The sequence below is a fragment of the Vulpes vulpes genome, chromosome 2 (genome assembly GCF_048418805.1).
Source record: "Vulpes vulpes isolate BD-2025 chromosome 2, VulVul3, whole genome shotgun sequence".
Lineage (NCBI taxonomy): Eukaryota > Metazoa > Chordata > Mammalia > Carnivora > Canidae > Vulpes > Vulpes vulpes.
Window position 1 is genome coordinate 52,368,607 of NC_132781.1, and position 16,926 is coordinate 52,385,532.

The 16,926-nt window shown below is 44.9% G+C and overlaps 1 protein-coding gene across 23 annotated transcripts in view; it reads left to right on the forward strand.

Moving 5' to 3' along the window:
- RAPGEF1 (Rap guanine nucleotide exchange factor 1) overlaps nucleotides 1-16,926 on the forward strand; it is a 139,383-nt gene that overhangs the window by 12,092 nt on the left and 110,365 nt on the right. For 6 of the 23 annotated variants that reach the window (XM_026009545.2, XM_026009547.2, XM_026009548.2 and 3 more), the window contains exon 1: nucleotides 10,591-11,027. The exons of 7 other annotated variants lie outside the window; for them this stretch is intronic. In XM_026009545.2, the coding sequence (XP_025865330.2) occupies nucleotides 10,964-11,027 (64 nt within the window). In that variant the 5' untranslated portion in view covers nucleotides 10,591-10,963. Of the gene's footprint in view, nucleotides 1-10,569; nucleotides 11,028-13,131; nucleotides 13,169-16,926 lie in introns of those variants that run through there. 10 more of the 23 variants (XM_072748297.1, XM_072748309.1, XM_072748303.1 and 7 more) reach the window with 5 other exon arrangements.

Sequence of the window (16,926 nt, forward strand, 5' to 3'; positions counted from 1 at the left end):
CCAAAGAAGACACGCAAATGGCTAATAAGAACATAAAAAGATGCTCAGCATCATCAATCATTAGGGAAATGTAGATCAAAACCACAATGCCACCTCATGCCCATTAACATGGCTGCTTTCAAAAGGGAAAAAAAAAACAGGAAATAAAACAAGTATTGATGAGGATGTATAGAAACTAGAGCTGTTGGCACAGGCTGCCACCCTTCTACACGCACAGCTCTGGAGGCATACCTCTGACCCTGGCTCTAGGGCTTGCTGAGACCCCTTCTCCCTCAGTTCCAAGGTCCTTGGCACTCTAGTTTTTGCCCTTCATGTGGCATAGTGGCCACAGAGATGAGATACAGAGATCGCCTAGGCAGGGAAAGGCCCAGAGACTTCATGGAGAAGAAGTTGGGACCCAGTTACCACCAAAAAACCTGGTGAACCCATCCCAGCTGAGGGGACCAGTCATTGAGGAAAGAAGCCATCTAGGTTGTTCCATCCATGGGAGCAGTTCCTCATTACCTAGAATAGAGTTGATATAGGACATCTCTGTGTATAACTCCAGATCCTCTCAGGCTCACCTGTCATTTAATACAGCCATTGCTGCCCAGATCAGTTCTTCATAGGCACCAGCCAACTCCACATGGGTGTCACATGGCCCCTCTCCAGGGCTTCTCTTTAATGCTGCAGTGTGGGAGACTATAGAAATCTACTTGGCATGCACAACCCAGAAGTGCCAGGGACTTAAAACTTTTTGAGGCAAACTGACTGGTAAAGATGAGAACCAGTGGACAACTGCTTTTTCTTTGATTGTCAGATCAACAGTCTGAAGACAGAGTACCTGAAACTTTGTCTTCAACTTCTCAGAAGGTCTGTGGGATTAAGGAAAGATTTTTTTTTTGAGTGGAGCCCAATGGGGTAAGGGCCTTGAACTCAGGACCCTGAGATCAAGACCTGAGCTGGGATCAAGAGTCAGATGCTTGGGACACCTGCGTGGCTCAGCAGTTGGGCACCTGGCTTTGGCTCAAGTCGTGATCCCGGGATCTGGGATCGAGTCCTGCATTGGGCTCCTGTGGGAGGCCTGCTTCTCCCTCTGCAATGTCTCTGCCTCTCTCTCTCTCTGTCTCTCTCATGAATAAATAAATAAATCTTAAAAAAAAAAAAAGATGCTTAACTGACTGAGCCCCCCGGGCACCCCAGGCACAGATCTTTGATCATGCCTCCTTGTGCTTGCCCGTGCCTCATTCCTGCCCTCTGAGGTCACACTCTTCCACTCCTCAGTAGTGTTTGCATATTAAAAAAAGAAATTGGAACCATTGTGCACTATCGGTGGGAATGTAAAGTGGTACAGTTGCTATGGAAAACAGTACGGCAGTTCCTCAAAAAAATTAAAAATAGAATTACCATAAGATATAGCAGTTCTTCAGAGTATGTAACCAAAAGAAATAAAAGCAAGATCTCAAAAAAATATTTGTATACCCAGGTTCATAGTAGCATTGTTTGCAATAGCCCAAAGGTAGAAGCAACTCAAGTGTCTAATGATGGATGAATAAATAAAGTGTGGTGTATACATTGGAACATTATCCAATCTTAAAAAGGAATGAAATTCTGACACATGCTTCATCATGGATGAACCTTGAGGACATTATGGTCAGATGAAATATGCCAGTCACAAAAGGACAAATACTGTAGGCTTCCACTAGTGCAAGATACCTAAAGGTAGGGATCCCTGGGTGGCACAGCGGTTTGGCGCCTGCCTTTGGCCCAGGGCGTGATCCTGGAGACCCGGGATCGAATCCCACGTCGGGCTCCCGGTGCATGGAGCCTGCTTCTCCCTCTGCCTGTGTCTCTGCCTCTCTCTCTCTCTCTCTCTCTCTCTCATAAATACATAAAAATTAAAAAAAAATTTTTTTTTAAAAAAAGATACCTAAAGGTAGTCCAAATCATAGAAACAGGAAGAGAGTAGAATGGTGGTTGCAGGGGCTGAGGGAAGGGAGAATGGGGAATTATTGGCTAACAATTTTTAAGTTCAGTTTTATAAAACAAAATAATTATGTGGCTGGATGGTAGTGATAGTATGTAACAGTGTAAATGTACTTAATACCGTTGAACCATGCACTTGAAAATGCTTAAGATGATAAATTTTACATTACGTATGTTTTACCACAATTTATAAAAAAAATTACTATGGTTAACATATTCTTCATTTATTTACATAACCAAATAATCTTAAATATCTTTATAAGTTATATTAAAATATTAAAAACCACTATGGCAAATGACAGGTATATTACTGGGCAACAGTGCTCATGGTAAATATGACCTCTGGCTTAATCCATTGTATCTTGAGCTGGGAAGAACTAGAGCTAGTTTGTAAACACTTGTGGGACACCATACTTTGGGATTCCCTAAGTGCAGTGTGACTCCTCTAACTGGGCATATCCCTTGAGGAGACCTGTGTGATTATGAGATTTGGTTCCTATGGGGTAGGTAGCTTTTAAGCCAGGATGGTTCCTGTACCTACCAACCATGGATCTTGTTGCCTTGGACCTGAGCCTCTCAGCTCTGCCGGGCTCCTTCAAGGACAGCTCACAGAGGGTACTCTCCATGCTGTCCCCTGGCAGCCTGTTGTTCCCACCCTGTATTTATCTGAATAGACCAGTGCCAAGGGCGGCCAGTGGAAGCCCAGGGAGCCTGAACGTGTGGTGGAGCCCCAGAGCCTGGTGGGTGTTGTAGACTGGCACATGGTGAGTGCTTAGTGCATGTCAGCTCTTAATAAAGACTCTCACGCTCCCCCGTGGCTTCCATCTGAGATTGCCTAGATACCATTGTTGGCATGTACTATGAGTTGACAACACAGATGGCGTTTACTCCAGCACCATTTGGCAGGATTCCAGGCTATTGGCCCCATTCATGAGACGGTATCACTGACCTGGTGGGGAGGGAAAGATAATCTATAGAGAAGCGAGGTCAAGTCTTTCTCCAAGAATTTTAAGGCCAGGCAGACTCTGTTAGATGAAATCGTGCCTCCATTTGGAGTTGCCACCTCGAGATTGCCATGACAGGGTCTCTCGTCCCATGGGTATCATTAACGTGTCTCTGTGAATCTGGGATGATAGGCAGTTACTGTGTTGTTTTGATACTATGGCACCAACACATGTAAGACATATTATTGACTTAACACTTTTCAGGAAACAAAAAAATACATTGGCAAGATAGATTATAAAAGAGCATACCCTGATTTCAAAAGTTAAATCATAAAGAAATATACTATCTTAGATTCAGGGAAATACAATGTGAAGCATTGACTAATTTTTTTAGCTGGTTTCTTGAGCACCTACTGTCTACAGTTCATGGCAGTAGATACTGGGGACATGGTGGTACATAAGTCCCCTATTCTCATGGTGCTCACTGCAACTGGTTCAGCCTCTCCTCTCCAAGTAACACCTAGCCTTTGATTGAAGAGTCAGACTCTGGAGCTTATAAATGTAGCTCTATTCTAGTCTCACAGTTAGGTGTCTGGACACCAGAGGAAAATTACTTTGAGGATCACTGTGTTCATGTAGACTGTGACAGATGGGGTGATGATCACGCATTCCGGCTTACACCTGCTGTCCTGGCATAGTTATTAATAGCATCCTCCCTATCACTCTCAAGAGTGTCCTGGTTTGGATGGGAAAACACTGAGGGAGGCATCATTTACAACTGCTGAGTTCCACATTTGTGTTGGAGAGGGTCTTGGTTTGCAGTGAGGGAACTATTTCAAAACTAGGGTCTGTTCCAACACAGGATCAAGCAAGCCCAGAGAAGCCACTAGAGGGTCAGCTGAATTTGGTTTGGGTCCCATTCTCCCTGTGGGCATCTGCCACTTCGTATGTTCCAGACACTCAACTCATGGGAGCATCAAAATCTGGGATAGTTTGGTTTTTAAAATGATAAACATGTACATAAAACAATCAGAATGTGTTTTCCTTATGAAAATTAGGTTAACCAGATCTTAAATTAATATTCTTTGGAATGGGTAGAAGGGATGTTAGTGTTTTTGTCAAGCCTTACAAGGAAAGTTGGAAAAATAATATATAGCAACACCAGTCTAGGTTAAGTTGGACTGGGATTTTGTTTTCCGTGTTGCTATAGAAAGGAGTATGGGGATTGAACTTTGGTAAGAAATTTCATTTTTATTTAAGTGATATATTTGATATTTATTGAAGACAGTTGGTAAGACAGGAAGCTTTGCGTTTATGATAAATTGGTAACTTGCTGCCTGTTATGGTAGCAAATATTGATGACAAGATCCTCTACAGCCGATGGTCCCTGTCCTGAGGACCTGTGAGTCTCCCAAAATGCTGCCTACCTTTTGTAGTGGGTCTCAGACTTCAGCACCTGAAGGTGCTGGGCTCCAGCCCCCAGTTTCTGATTCACTAGGGCTGCGGTTGGCCTGAGAATTGGCACTTCTGACAAGGTCCCCAATGATAATGCTGCCAGGAGGGTGGATGAGTAGGGGACACCCTCAAATCACTGCTTATGGTCAAGTATGGAGAGGATGGAAGGGGTCTCAGGAATTTGACCTAAAATGTTGTCCTTAGAATAGTAGAAGAATGAGGATATAAGATAGAATTTCTATGCATTGATGCCGGGAGCTCTGCTACACACCTATTTAACCATCTCGAGAGCACTGCTGGGAGGTAGTGCCCCACTTTATAGATGAAAAGATGAGGCCCAGAAAGGCTTATGTGATTTGCCCAGCCGGCACATGGGAGAGCTAGGCTGAAACTGCTGCTTGCTGCTCAGTACTGAAATCCTCATAAAATGAGTAAGTGTCAAAGGCATCACAGAGTGAAGATGATTCCAGTAATAGAAGCATGAGTGAACAGTGAGAGAGTGACTGTGTTGACACCACTTCTACTTGGCAGTGCGTGCTTTTGTCTACAGTAATAGGAGGTAAAAAGCAGTGGTCTAATTAGCTCTGACAAGATGGCCAGAAGATTGACAGTTAATGAAGAAACTCTTTGATGAATCTCACAGTAAATGTATATTGTGCCTCAGAATATTAGCTAATTAATTAGGTTGATGTATTAGCCATCATTAGCAAGACATTTTAAAACTACACATCTGGAACTTGAAGACCAAGTGCAAAAATTTAGATGATATTTAAAGTCACCCAGCATTCACTTTAGGGCTTGAAACACGTGGTAGTGAAGGTTTCCAAGCTGCTCCTGAGTTGTCTTACTGTATACAGGTGTCCTGGTAACATAAAGACACGCCCATCTCAGCCCTATTCTGGAGCACCTCTTTCAAACTCCTAGGGCTGAGTCCTCATTTCTTCCTCAGTAGTCCTAGCCTCATGTCTTTATTATTATTATTATTTTATTCATGAGAGAGAGAGAGAGAGAGAGGCAGAGACATAGGCAGAGGGAGAAGCAGGCTCCCCTTAGAGAGCTAGATGGGGGACTTGATCCCTGAACTCCAGGATCATGCCCTGAGCAGAAAGCAGAGCTTAACTGCTGAGCCATCCAGGCGTCCCTAGCCTCATGTCTTTAAGTGCCATCTAAATCCTGATGATTTCCAGAATCTCTATTTCCAGCCCCAAACTCTCCTCTAAACTACAGACTGCCCACTTACTATCCCCTCAGATGTCTCTCGGATTCGGAGGTAACGCTCATAGACCAGAGCTTGTTGTTCTCCACTTCGCCCCTTGCCTAACTGGCTCCTTCTGGGGTGCCCATGACAATAAATAATGCCATTTTTGACCTAGTTGTTCAGGCTGGAGTCATCCCTGACGACTCTCCCAACCCACGTCCCATGCTCTGTCAGTCCTCTGGGCTTGCTTTCGATGTACCTGCCTCCTCTCTGCCACTTACTCCAGGTCACTGCTGTCTCTTCTGGACTGCAGAGGCCCCTCCTAACTGACATCTTGGTTTCCACTCCTGCCTCACAATCATCCAATCTTTATTAAACTGCCAGTGTTTGTTAGATCAAATTAGGTCTGTTCACAGTTGCCAAATAGCTTCCTCTCAGGTTGTGCGGTCAGTCCACGGTCCTTACCAGGGCCTGTGGCGTCCTATGCTCTGGCCCCCGAGCACGCTTTTGAGCTTTTCCTTCAAGTGTTCCTGGAATATACCAAGTGTATTCCTGCCTCTGGGCCTTTGCACTCACGGTTCCCTCTACTTAGACTTTATTTCCCCTGGTAGTGTGGTGTGCCTCCTGGGAGCCCGTGGTCAGCAGCCGCATCCAAATGCTGTATCTGTCATTCGCTGGCTGTGTGCCTTAGAGAGTTGCTCACCCCTCCTCCTCTTAAAATCCATTTTGTCATAGGAGAAGTGGCCAGTGTTTGGGTTGTTGTGTGCTCCTGACGGGAAGCACTTAGATCCTAAGTGCCAGGGAACCCTGAGCTGCCCTTCTGTATGTGTTTCTGCCCTGACTCCTTCTGGCTCTTGTTTGTATGTCAGTCACAGGGGCCTCTCCAGCCATGGTCCCCCCCTCAGGCCAGCCTTTTCTTTTCCTTTCCTTTTAATGGAGCATTTGTTAGCTGCATTTTGCAATCTTTTCCCTTATCAGGAGGTAAGGTCTTGTCAGGTGCCATTTCCCCAGATCCCAGAGGGTGCCTGGTGTAGAGCTGAAGCTCACTGATTTTTGTTGAATGAGTGGTTTTAAAGGCCCATGTTGGGTGTGGGCTCAGCCTCTTACTAGAGGGGTGTGCTTCTCAGAGGGCTCGGAGAGCCCAACTAGGGGTGACTCTTCTCGTGCCCATCCGGCTCAGCGTAGAGGCCATGGTGAGTCATTTACTTAGTCAACTAAGTTGGGTGACTCTGTCTCTGGAAGGCAGGAGCTGTAGAGGGACGAGGGCCGGCAGAAGGGGCGGGGAGCCTTTTTGCAGTGAGGGCTTTGCCTCTTCTGCCACTGTCATGGCCCAAGCAAAGCAGGGGTCGTGGGACCCCATTATGGTTGCCCACCGAGAGTCTGCTGGATGTTGACTATTAGGTTTCCATTGCTTAGCTGGAGAGGAAGGAGGTGAGGCACAGTGCCGGCCAGCAGGAGTGGATTTGGGCATGGAATTGAGTCCTGGGCCAAAGTCAAGGCCCCAGAGTGGGGAATGTGGGAGACAAAGTTGGGGAAGGTAGTTTGGGGGCGAGACTTCACAGGGCCTCGAATGCCAGTCCAGGCACTTAAGAATTCCTCCCATAGGTATTCTGGGAAGCATGAAAAGTTTAAGAAGTGTTCTTCACACATATTTAAACTTTTCCTGAGTATTTTTCGAATATTATGAAGTAAGTGGCAGAGAGGCGAATTACTGTTGCTTACTTAAAAGAATAGTTTCTGTTTCAGTTCCCGGTGGAATTCTACAATTAGGGGTGTGGGCTTTCTCCCTTTCATGTTCTATGGGCTGGATTTTATTCCTGGCGCAGTCCTGACTTTGAAGAGCAACAAATGAGCAGCTTCTCGAGAAGGCTGGCTGCTGGGTTAGCAGTGAGGGGCCTGCTGGGACAGCCCTTTCTGTAGTGACCCATTCTGTAGCGACCCAGCCTGCTCGCTGAGGTCTTCAGAACCCAGAAGCCGTCTCATGGGGATGCCTGCAACTGGAGGCTTTGACCCCCTGTGTTTTGCAGGTAGGTTAGACCCCAAGAAAGGTGGAGTGGCCAACTTTACAGTTCATTTCTGTGGAGTGTCACTTCTAAGCCTCCCCAACAGAAACAAAGCAGCCTTGTTTTGGATACAGTATCAATATTCAGTGAGGTTTAGTACTTTGTTGTTGTTGACACACCCCTGCCAGAAATAAGGCAGTGGTAGATGTGGAAAAACACCAGACAAGGAGTCTGTGATTTGAGTTCTCTGCCTGTCTGTGAAACCTTGGGGAAATGTCTCCCTCTGTGGATCTCAGTTTCCTTATTTTGGAATGAGAGAGTTGGACTGGCTCTGTGGTTCTTAACCTTTGGAATTCTCTCCCTCTTTTTTTTTTTTTATTTTTATTTTTTGAGAAACAGAAAGAGCATGAGCAGGGGGTAAGGGCAGAGGGAAAGCGAGAGACAATCCCAAGCAGACTCCCCACTGATCACAGAGCCAGACGTGGGCCTCCGTCTCAGGATTCTGATATCATGACCTAAACTGCAACCAAGAGTTGTCTTCTTAACCGACTTCATCACCCAGGCACCCCTTAACCTTTGTATCTCTTTGAGACTTTGATGAAATCTGTGGACTTCTCTTCCCCAAAACTGAACCTTTGTGGTTTGGCCAACACTTTAGGAGCCCCCTGAAGCTCATGAGATGACCTATAAGGTCCTGCCCCAGCTGACCTCCACTTTACCTCCCCCCTATTCATGTACCTCCACCTACGGCAGGGCCTTGCACATGCTTCCCTGCACACAAAATGCCCTTCACCCCTTGGCTTGGTCAACTCTTGCTCATCCTTTGAGTCTCACCCTTCCCTGACCTCCCAGATTAGATTAGGTTGCCCTGCTAGACATGCTTCCCTTACCCTGAACTCAGCACTGATCATACTGGTAACTAAGTGGACGCTAGCACATGTCATCTGGCTCTCCCTGAGCTCAGTGTTGGTATTTATTGGGTGAATCCCTGAGGTTCCTCCGGCTGTGACATTCAGTGACTGATCTGCGAATATGTGAGTGTGTCTTAAGAAAATACCAGTCTGTGCTTCCTGTGACACACAGCACAAGATGTGCCTTTGCCTTGGATGATTTCCTCTAGGACTGGGCAGGGAAGTCACTTCAAAGCAGGGCCTAGAGGGCTCAGAAGACTGGCTCCCTGACTTTCTGCCTTCGTGTTCTGCAGGGCCGGACCTCCAGGCTGGTCATTCCTCTTTGTTTATGTCCTGCACTGAGCTGGAACTCCCACTTGGAACCTTCCCACAGTGCTTGGCGCTTCCTCATATTGTTGTATTTTTCTCCAGAGGGGAAGTGACCAAGATCAGACTTTCCTCCTAGCAGACAAAGTCCATACGCAAAACCTTATGTCAGCTCTTGGGCACCTGCTTCTGTCTCCTTGCCTCTTGGGGGAGGTGAATGTGCACATTATAGCAATCACTTACCTTTCCCTGTTATTTCTCTCTTAATATCCCTCAAGAAGTGATCAGTGCCTTGCAGGACCCCCTGCCTCAGGTTCCTTCTGAATCCTGTATGTCTGGTAGAGAGGGGAGGATTCTCTGTAAAATGTCTCATTCAGAACCTCGGTTTCTGACTTCTTACGGTATTACCTTCCTGGTTTAGGTCACTTTCCATAATTGAAATGTTACTCTGATGGTGCAGATGTTATAAGTGAAATTTTATTTGCACTAAAGGAATGAGGAATTTACCAGAATTTTGCGACGGATCTCACCCTGATATGGGGGGAAAAAAACCCTTGCGAGAGTAAATAATTTCTCTTTAACATATCTAAAGCTGGATGTTTACAGTTAATAAAATAATAAAAACAGCAAGAGTCCCTCTTCATTAAGAGTATCTGCCACCTGCCAGGCACTTCCTTAAACAGCATGGTTAACCTTTAAACTGTCCTATGAAGTAGGCAGCATGATTGTACACATTTTACATAAGTGAAAAGGATCAGGTCCAGGGAGGTTAAGTTCTTGTTGCAGAGCTGCCCACCTGGGAAGTGCCCACAGATTCAGATCAGGCCAGCTTCCCTCCAGGGCCACCACCTTTCCCGATCTCCTGCCTTCTCCAGTCGTGAGGAAATGGGTAGTGGCTTTTCTAGCCAAGAGTAAAGATGGAGCTAGATCCAGCTGTTTCACCAGCTATGTAGCCTTGATCCCCTCCTGGCTTCATCTCTAAAATAGAGGAGAAGTTTGGTGGACCCTCCCCTTCTGTGAGCGATTTGGGCTTTTGGTAGTGATATCTCAAGGGGTGACTGATAACATGTGGCCAAGTAGGTGTGATTCTAAGCAGTTCATACATCCATGTCATCCTTGAGGCATTAGTGCAAAAAATGGAACCACATCATATCAGCAGTGCAGTGAGCGTTCTACTGGTACCATTTCATTGTTGATTCATCTCGACTGTTAGAGTCCCATGTTGCCTCCCTAATGTGTGGACTGGAGATGGGTCACAAGTACATTCATACAGTGCTTTCATAAGAAAATTCATTTTGATTTTTTTTTTTTTTTTAGATTTTAGATTTAAAGATTTTATTTGTTTATTCATGAGAGACACAGAGAGAAAGGCAGAGACACAGGCAGAGGGAGAAGCAGGCTCCATGCAGGGAGCCTGATGCGGGACTCGATCCCAGGACTCCAGGATCATGCCCTGGGCAGAAGGCAGGTGCTAAACCGCTGAGCCAACCAGGGATCCCCAGAAAATGCATTTCGAGACAGAAACAGCTGATTTATTGATGAACCTTACAAATAAACTAGAAATTTCTTTGAGAGAACAGCTTTGAAATGAGGACCCTATGGTTCAGCTGCTTCTCCAGGAATCCCCAAATGATTCAAATGTAAACTTTCTAGAGGTATGTAAAGATAAATAGAATAGCCTGTTCTTAAGAATATCTCACTAAATCTCAAGCTTGGAAAATGTTTCTCACGGCACATCCCGAATTGGTCCGTTTTTAACTTTCAGCTTTTTGGCCACCCAGTTCGCCACTCCTCCCCCAAGGAAAGGCAGCATTGAAAGTGTTTGGAAGTGCAGTTCACTCTGAGGCCGCTGCTGTGCCAATGAGTAATAGAGTGTCAAAGGAAGGCCAAGGAAGAGCTTCCTAATATAGATGGACTGATGGGGGACGGAGACCCACCCGTGGGGCGATAACAAGTCTTTTCTTCTGGCTTCCTCCCTGGAAGCAAAGGGAGTTTGAAAGGCAGGAGGCAAGGACTGCTCTGAACAGAATTCAGATTTTTCTTGGAAGGGTTTTCCAGGGCTTGCGAGGTGATTGGGATGTTGGAGAGATGAAGTCCCTTTCAGCCGGCACCTTAGTCCTTACTCCCTGTTCAGCAAAGACCTCTAGGCTTGGGAGGACCCTGTGAGCTCCTGGCTTTAGAATGGGCAATGCTGCTGAGAAACAGAAGCCCCGGAAGCCAAGCCGTCTGTGCCCCTGGAAGCAAGGTAAGCAGGCCCTGGGCTTTGTCTCCAGGAGAAAGGAGGCAGCCTTGCATTAGGATATTTTGGCTCCGCACCAAAGCTGGAACTGCTTGGCAAACACCTTCCACATCACAAAGGCTCTGTAGGTCAACATATTTTTTTCTTATTTATTTTTTATTTTTTTAATTATTTATTTATGATAGTCACAGAGAGAGAGAGAGAGGCAGAGACATAGGCAGAGGGAGAAGCAGGCTCCATGCACCGGGAGCCTGATGTGGGATTCGATCCCGGGTCTCCAGGATCGCGCCCTGGGCCAAAGGCAGGCGCCGAACCGCTGTGCCACCCAGGGATCCCCGGTCAACATATTTTAAAGAAAATTAACAGACAGCTCTCCTGAGGATTAAAGTGATCTGTATCTCAGTGTGCTATCATAGCCTGGCTGAGAGTGAAGTGCAGCTCCAGGTTTGTGCTCACGGCAGCATGTATCTGCCAATCGAAAATTAGAAATATCCCAAATAAAAATCTTGATAGCCAGGAGCTTGAATCTTTTGTAACAGTTTGGTGAGAGAATGTTATTAATAGCTTTTAAATATATATCGTCCTTCTTCTGAAGAATTCAAAGTACTTTCTGTTGGAAATCTCAGATTAACCTGTCCTAGATGCCCGTGATACTGGCCAGCATCGACTGACCATACTTGATGTCTCTTAAAGGGTTTGTGTTAGTGTCAGTCTTGAGGAGGAAGCCAGTGAGACCACAAGCACTGCCATGGCACACCTGAAACTGGGGACCCATTTAACCATGTCCCAGGGCAACTTAGTTTTCCAGTGTACTGAGCTGCTTTTTTCACGGTCATTAACCCTGCAGCCCAGCCGTAGGCCTTCAGGACTTCAGGTCTTGGCTTTTACTTCCACTTGCCACAGAAAGCAGAGCTAGCACTTGACCAGCAAGACAGTTTGATTGCACCTGTATATATATATGGATATGTGTTTATGCGAAAAATGTAACCTGGAAGAAATCTATGGAAATGGTAACAATAGTTGTCCTCGGTGGTCAGGTTATGGGTAACTTGTTCTTTTTAAAAGGGAAAAGTAGGTAGGCTGCTTATTTCATGTCAAGTTCCTGTCCCTCTGACTTTCCGTCAGTCATCCTTTGTCTGACATGCTACGGTGAAAAAAGTAATCACTAGTGGTCTTTGGGTCCTGGTTTGAACAAAATAGTGAGAAAGACATTTGGGGGACCATTCAGGAAGTTTGATATGAATTGGGTAGTAGATGATATCTGGGGACTATTGCTGATTTTATTATGTATAATGATGGTAATGAGTCATGCAGGAGAATGTCCTTTTGGATAGTCATGCTAAAGTATTTAGGGGTGAAGCATTATACTGTCTATAATTTTATTCCAAAGTGGTTCAGGTGAATGAGTGCATATATACATACAGAGAAGCAAAATAGTATAAGTTTGACAAGTGTCAGAATCCAGGTAATTGGGGCACCTGGGTGTCTCAGTCAGTTTAAGCATCTGCCTTTGGCTCAGGTCATGATCCCAGTGTCCCAGGTTAGAGCCCACATCTGGCTCTCTGCTCAGCAGGGAGCTTGCTTCTCCGTCTGCCCCTCACCCCACTCGTGTGCTTTTCTCTTTCTCTCACTCAAATAATAAATAAAATATTAAAAAAAAAAAAAAAGAATCCAGGTAATGGTTCTGTGAGGCTTGTTATACTTTCTTTAATGTATTTTTACTAACCAGGAGGGGACACCATTACAAAAATGGTTGCTGGTTGCATCACAGTACAGTATCCTTCAGAAGAATGAATCTCAGCAGACACGGTTATTTACTGAAGTGGGTCAGGATCCAGGACTTACTCAGTGCTACATGGGTTGATATCTCTAGCCACTAACAAGAAAATCATAAAAATCCAGTAATTCAGAAGCACTACTTTTATAACAGGAATTTAATATATTTACTTTCAGATAATCTCTGGTGTTTTTTTGTTGTTGTTTTGTTTTGTTTTTGTTTTGTTTTTTTTTTTTAGAAAAATGTATAAAAGTTCTTGAAATTAACCATTGGAAGCAGCCTGGTTTACAGGCAAAATTAAAGCCAGCTTTTGTGTTTTATTTTACAGTTTGTGTTCAGTAGTTTCAATAAGAGGAGCTGTGGGAGCGAGGTGAGTAATAGCAGGCATTGCAAGGTTCACTGTGAGTTGGGGTAAAAGAAAGAGCGCTCCCTCCCCTGATTTCTGAGTCTGCATGGATCCCGTTGACCAGGAGTACATTTTGGCCAGTGTTGAGATTTGTTTATGCAGTTTAGACCCTGGGATAGGGGTTTGTTTCCCTGACCTCGAATCCAGGGAAGCCCTGCTAAGGACCCGCAGTAGCAAGGGTGTGGAGCAGTCCTTCATAGTTTATCTGTTTGGCTGCGTCTTTAAGGGTTGTTGATGTTTTAGAAATGGGATTTTAGAGCAATATTTAGGAACCAGATTTTGTGAATCCCAGACACCCCTGTGACCCTGATCTGAGTATATTTTCCATAGTCTACACTCAACATGGCTGTGAAATCTCAGTGGATGACTGATGACTCCATGCTCCAAGGCAGAACAACAGGGTGTCAGGGTCTGCTTTTGGGCCAAGTGAATGGGAAACACATCTTTGTGTGCATTTGGTACAAACAGCTCAGGCTGCTCCTGACTTCTCCGTCCTGTCTGTTGCCCTGTAGTGGCAGGGGCTCCTGGGAATACAGACTTTTAACCAGAGCCAGACATTTGTGATTAGGAAGGTCAAGCCCAGAATACATTTCAAAAGCAAATTTAAAGGAAATCATTATTTGCCCTTTAAGTCATTTACATTTCTGTTTCCAGGTTGTACGCCTGGAAAGTTGAAAAATTAAAGTGACAGAATGCAAGTTCAAGAAACATAAATCTTACCACCTCTGCCAGCTGTCACCCTGAAGAGCATTTTATATATACCTGGTAGAGAAATGTCTCTTGAATGATTTTAAACAGTATGCAATGCCCATCTTTTGAGGGGACTGACTTTTATACTCTCTGACTCTTATTCTTGATTTTCTGATGGCTCTCAGAACCCAAGACATAAGTAGAAAACAGTATAGCTCTTTTTGGGTTTTACAATACAGAGTGTTTGCAGTGGTTAATAAATGTGAGTCGTTTGTAATACCGTAGTGAGTTATAGCAGGCCCCTCATGCCAAAAAAAAAAAAAAAAAGTATGGAAGGTAGGATAAGGCAGTGGCTTCCAGTGTGATCCTGGGATTTCCAGCCAGCCAGGGCTCTGCCTCACATTTGCCGTCTGACCTTGAACATGCGGGTTTTGTAATCCCAGATCTCCTCATTCCCTCACGGCCCTCACCTTCCACAGCTTCTCCAAATGACTGTGTCTTCCTGTGTGATTTCCTTATAGCCCTCACCACAGGTATTTTTTTATTGATCTGTTTATACACTATTTGATTGTAAACCGCCTGAGGGCTGTCTGTTGGGATCATTGTTCTATCTTCCACACTAGTGCAGAGCCTGTTGCTTGTTAATTGGTGCCCTCCAGGAGTGTACTTGGTGACAGAAATCCTGTGCTCCCTGGCTGGCTGTGTTACCATGGGTATAAGTGAGGAACAAACAGCAGAGCTTGGTTCCTGGTGCATAGTAGGTGCTCAGTAAATGCTAGCTACCAAAGCTGGCCGGTATGTGGTGGTTATGTGGATCTGGAAGTGTTGATTCTTTGCCTCTCTCTGCTCAAAGTGCAGACTTTGGGGTTGAAAATAGGTACATCTTCCTCTATTCCACAGCAATTCTGAATTTACAAAGAGTTCAATCTATCGATAATTATTCACATTGCAAAAGATTGCTTTACAAAAAGCGCTGAAATCATAGTGAACACTTAGTTGCTGATTCATTGACCCAGGTACCTGGTGAAACCTTCCATTTAGAGCTAAATTGAACTCTGAAATATGTCTGCCCTCTCAGAAGAAAAAAAAAACAAACTCTGCCCTCTCAGAAGACTCATTCGTTTGTTCTTTTTGAGAATTAATTTGAAGGGTTGCTTACAGTGGTCATTTTGGCTCTTGGGAGCGTAACTGGGGTAGAAGTTTCCTGAGGGATTAAAAATTGCAGCAGTAATTGCAAATTGAATTGTTATCTCCTTCAGAAACCCCAGCAGCTTGGGGCCATACCAGCCTGGTAGATGGAAATGTTGATGATTTGCATGTTTGTACACAGTTGGGCGTGAGCTGAGCGAATGAAATTAACACCCTCGTGGAAGAGCTGAGGGTGAGAAGTGTCTTTTCCTGGGCCTGGGGGAAAGGAGATTGGCTGGCAGGGGGTGGGGGTAGGGAGTCCAGGATGGATTTGCATTAATTCCGCATGTTCCTTGGTCCCTCTGCGGTAGAGGCAAAGACAGCATTGTTTGGATTCCAGTGAGCAGTGGTGTTGAGACTTGCCACGGCAAGCTAGGTAGTGAAGAGGCATCCGGGGCCGCTGGTAATTTATTTTGATGGCTTTTCTGGCCAAAGCTGAAGCCGGCCCACCTCCCACCATTCATTTTCTGGTCTTTATTCCATTGCTTTGGGGCCACAGGGGTGTCTGGTATAAGCGTCTCAGCCAGTACACCAGAATGTGCGAGGGCTGGATGCTGCACTGGGGCCACCCAGCTCAGTGCCTTCTAGCTGAGTGAGGCGAGCCATGTGACTTCATGTTTCCGAGCCTGTTTCTTGGTCTCTACATGAGATTAATAAGAACGTCTGTGTCGAAGGGCTATTGAGAGATAATCCGTGTTTCAGCCCTCAGTGGAGAGCAAGCACTGAATGTATGATAGTAATTCTTACTATTAGACATCCATGAATGTGGGTCAGGGGCCTGGCTCTATTCCACCCTCAGCTAGCCATGAGAATTTGCCTAATTCTGCCTGTTTCCTTTTCTCAGTTGTAAGAGGTTACATGTCAGGTGATCGCAGAGGTGCTTGTGAGGTCTGTGTGTCAGTGACCATCTGCACTGGCCACTGCTGTTCCTGTCTGCAAGCTCTCTGGGTGTTCAGCGTCTGGAGAAGTCATCAGTTGTGCTGGCATTGTGGGCAAGGGGGTTTTTTATGGCGTTGAATTTCTTTAGAAATGTTTATTGCCAAACCCAACATAATTGAGCTATTCTTGATTTTTTTTTTAAGATTTTGTTTATTTATCCATGAGAGACACACAGAGAGAGGCAGAGACATAGGCAGAGGGAGAAGCAGGCTTCGTGCAGGGAGCCCGATGTGGGACTAGATCCCAGGTTTCCAGGATCATGCCCTGGACTGAAAGCAGGCACTAAACCTCTGAGCCACCCAGGCATCCTGAACTATTCCTGATTAACTAGAATATTAAACTAATCAGGATAGTTCATTTTCCTGTTTTGAGTAACCGTAGTGTTGAGATGTATTTTTACATAATGACATTGTGATTAGGAGTATGGACTCTGGAGCCTGGATACCAAGGCTGAATCCTTGCTCCTCCACTTGCTAGTTGGCTGATCATGGGTGAGTTAGTTAATTTCTAGACCTCAGTTTTTTCATCTGTAAATAGTACCCGTAAAATGCTTAGAACAACCCCTGGTACATAGTATGTATCCCGTGTTTATTATTGGTTTTATTTTTGGGTTAAATACAGAAGAATTACATTTTATTTTAATTGAAAAGATGTTACTTTATTGAAGATTGTAAAAAATGGACAGATGCAAAGAAGAAAATGCCTGTTGAGCATCTAAATCTAAAGGGCCTAAAACATAGTGAGTGAGCAGAACAATTAGCTGTTACAATTAATCTTTTCCAGAGCTGCTGCACATGAATGCATGTTTTTCAGAATTGCGATCATGTGCAAATCATTTTTTTATTTCATGCTTCTGTGTGGTCTTCATAGCTACTGAAATGACTGTAACGTTTCCATTATGTTAA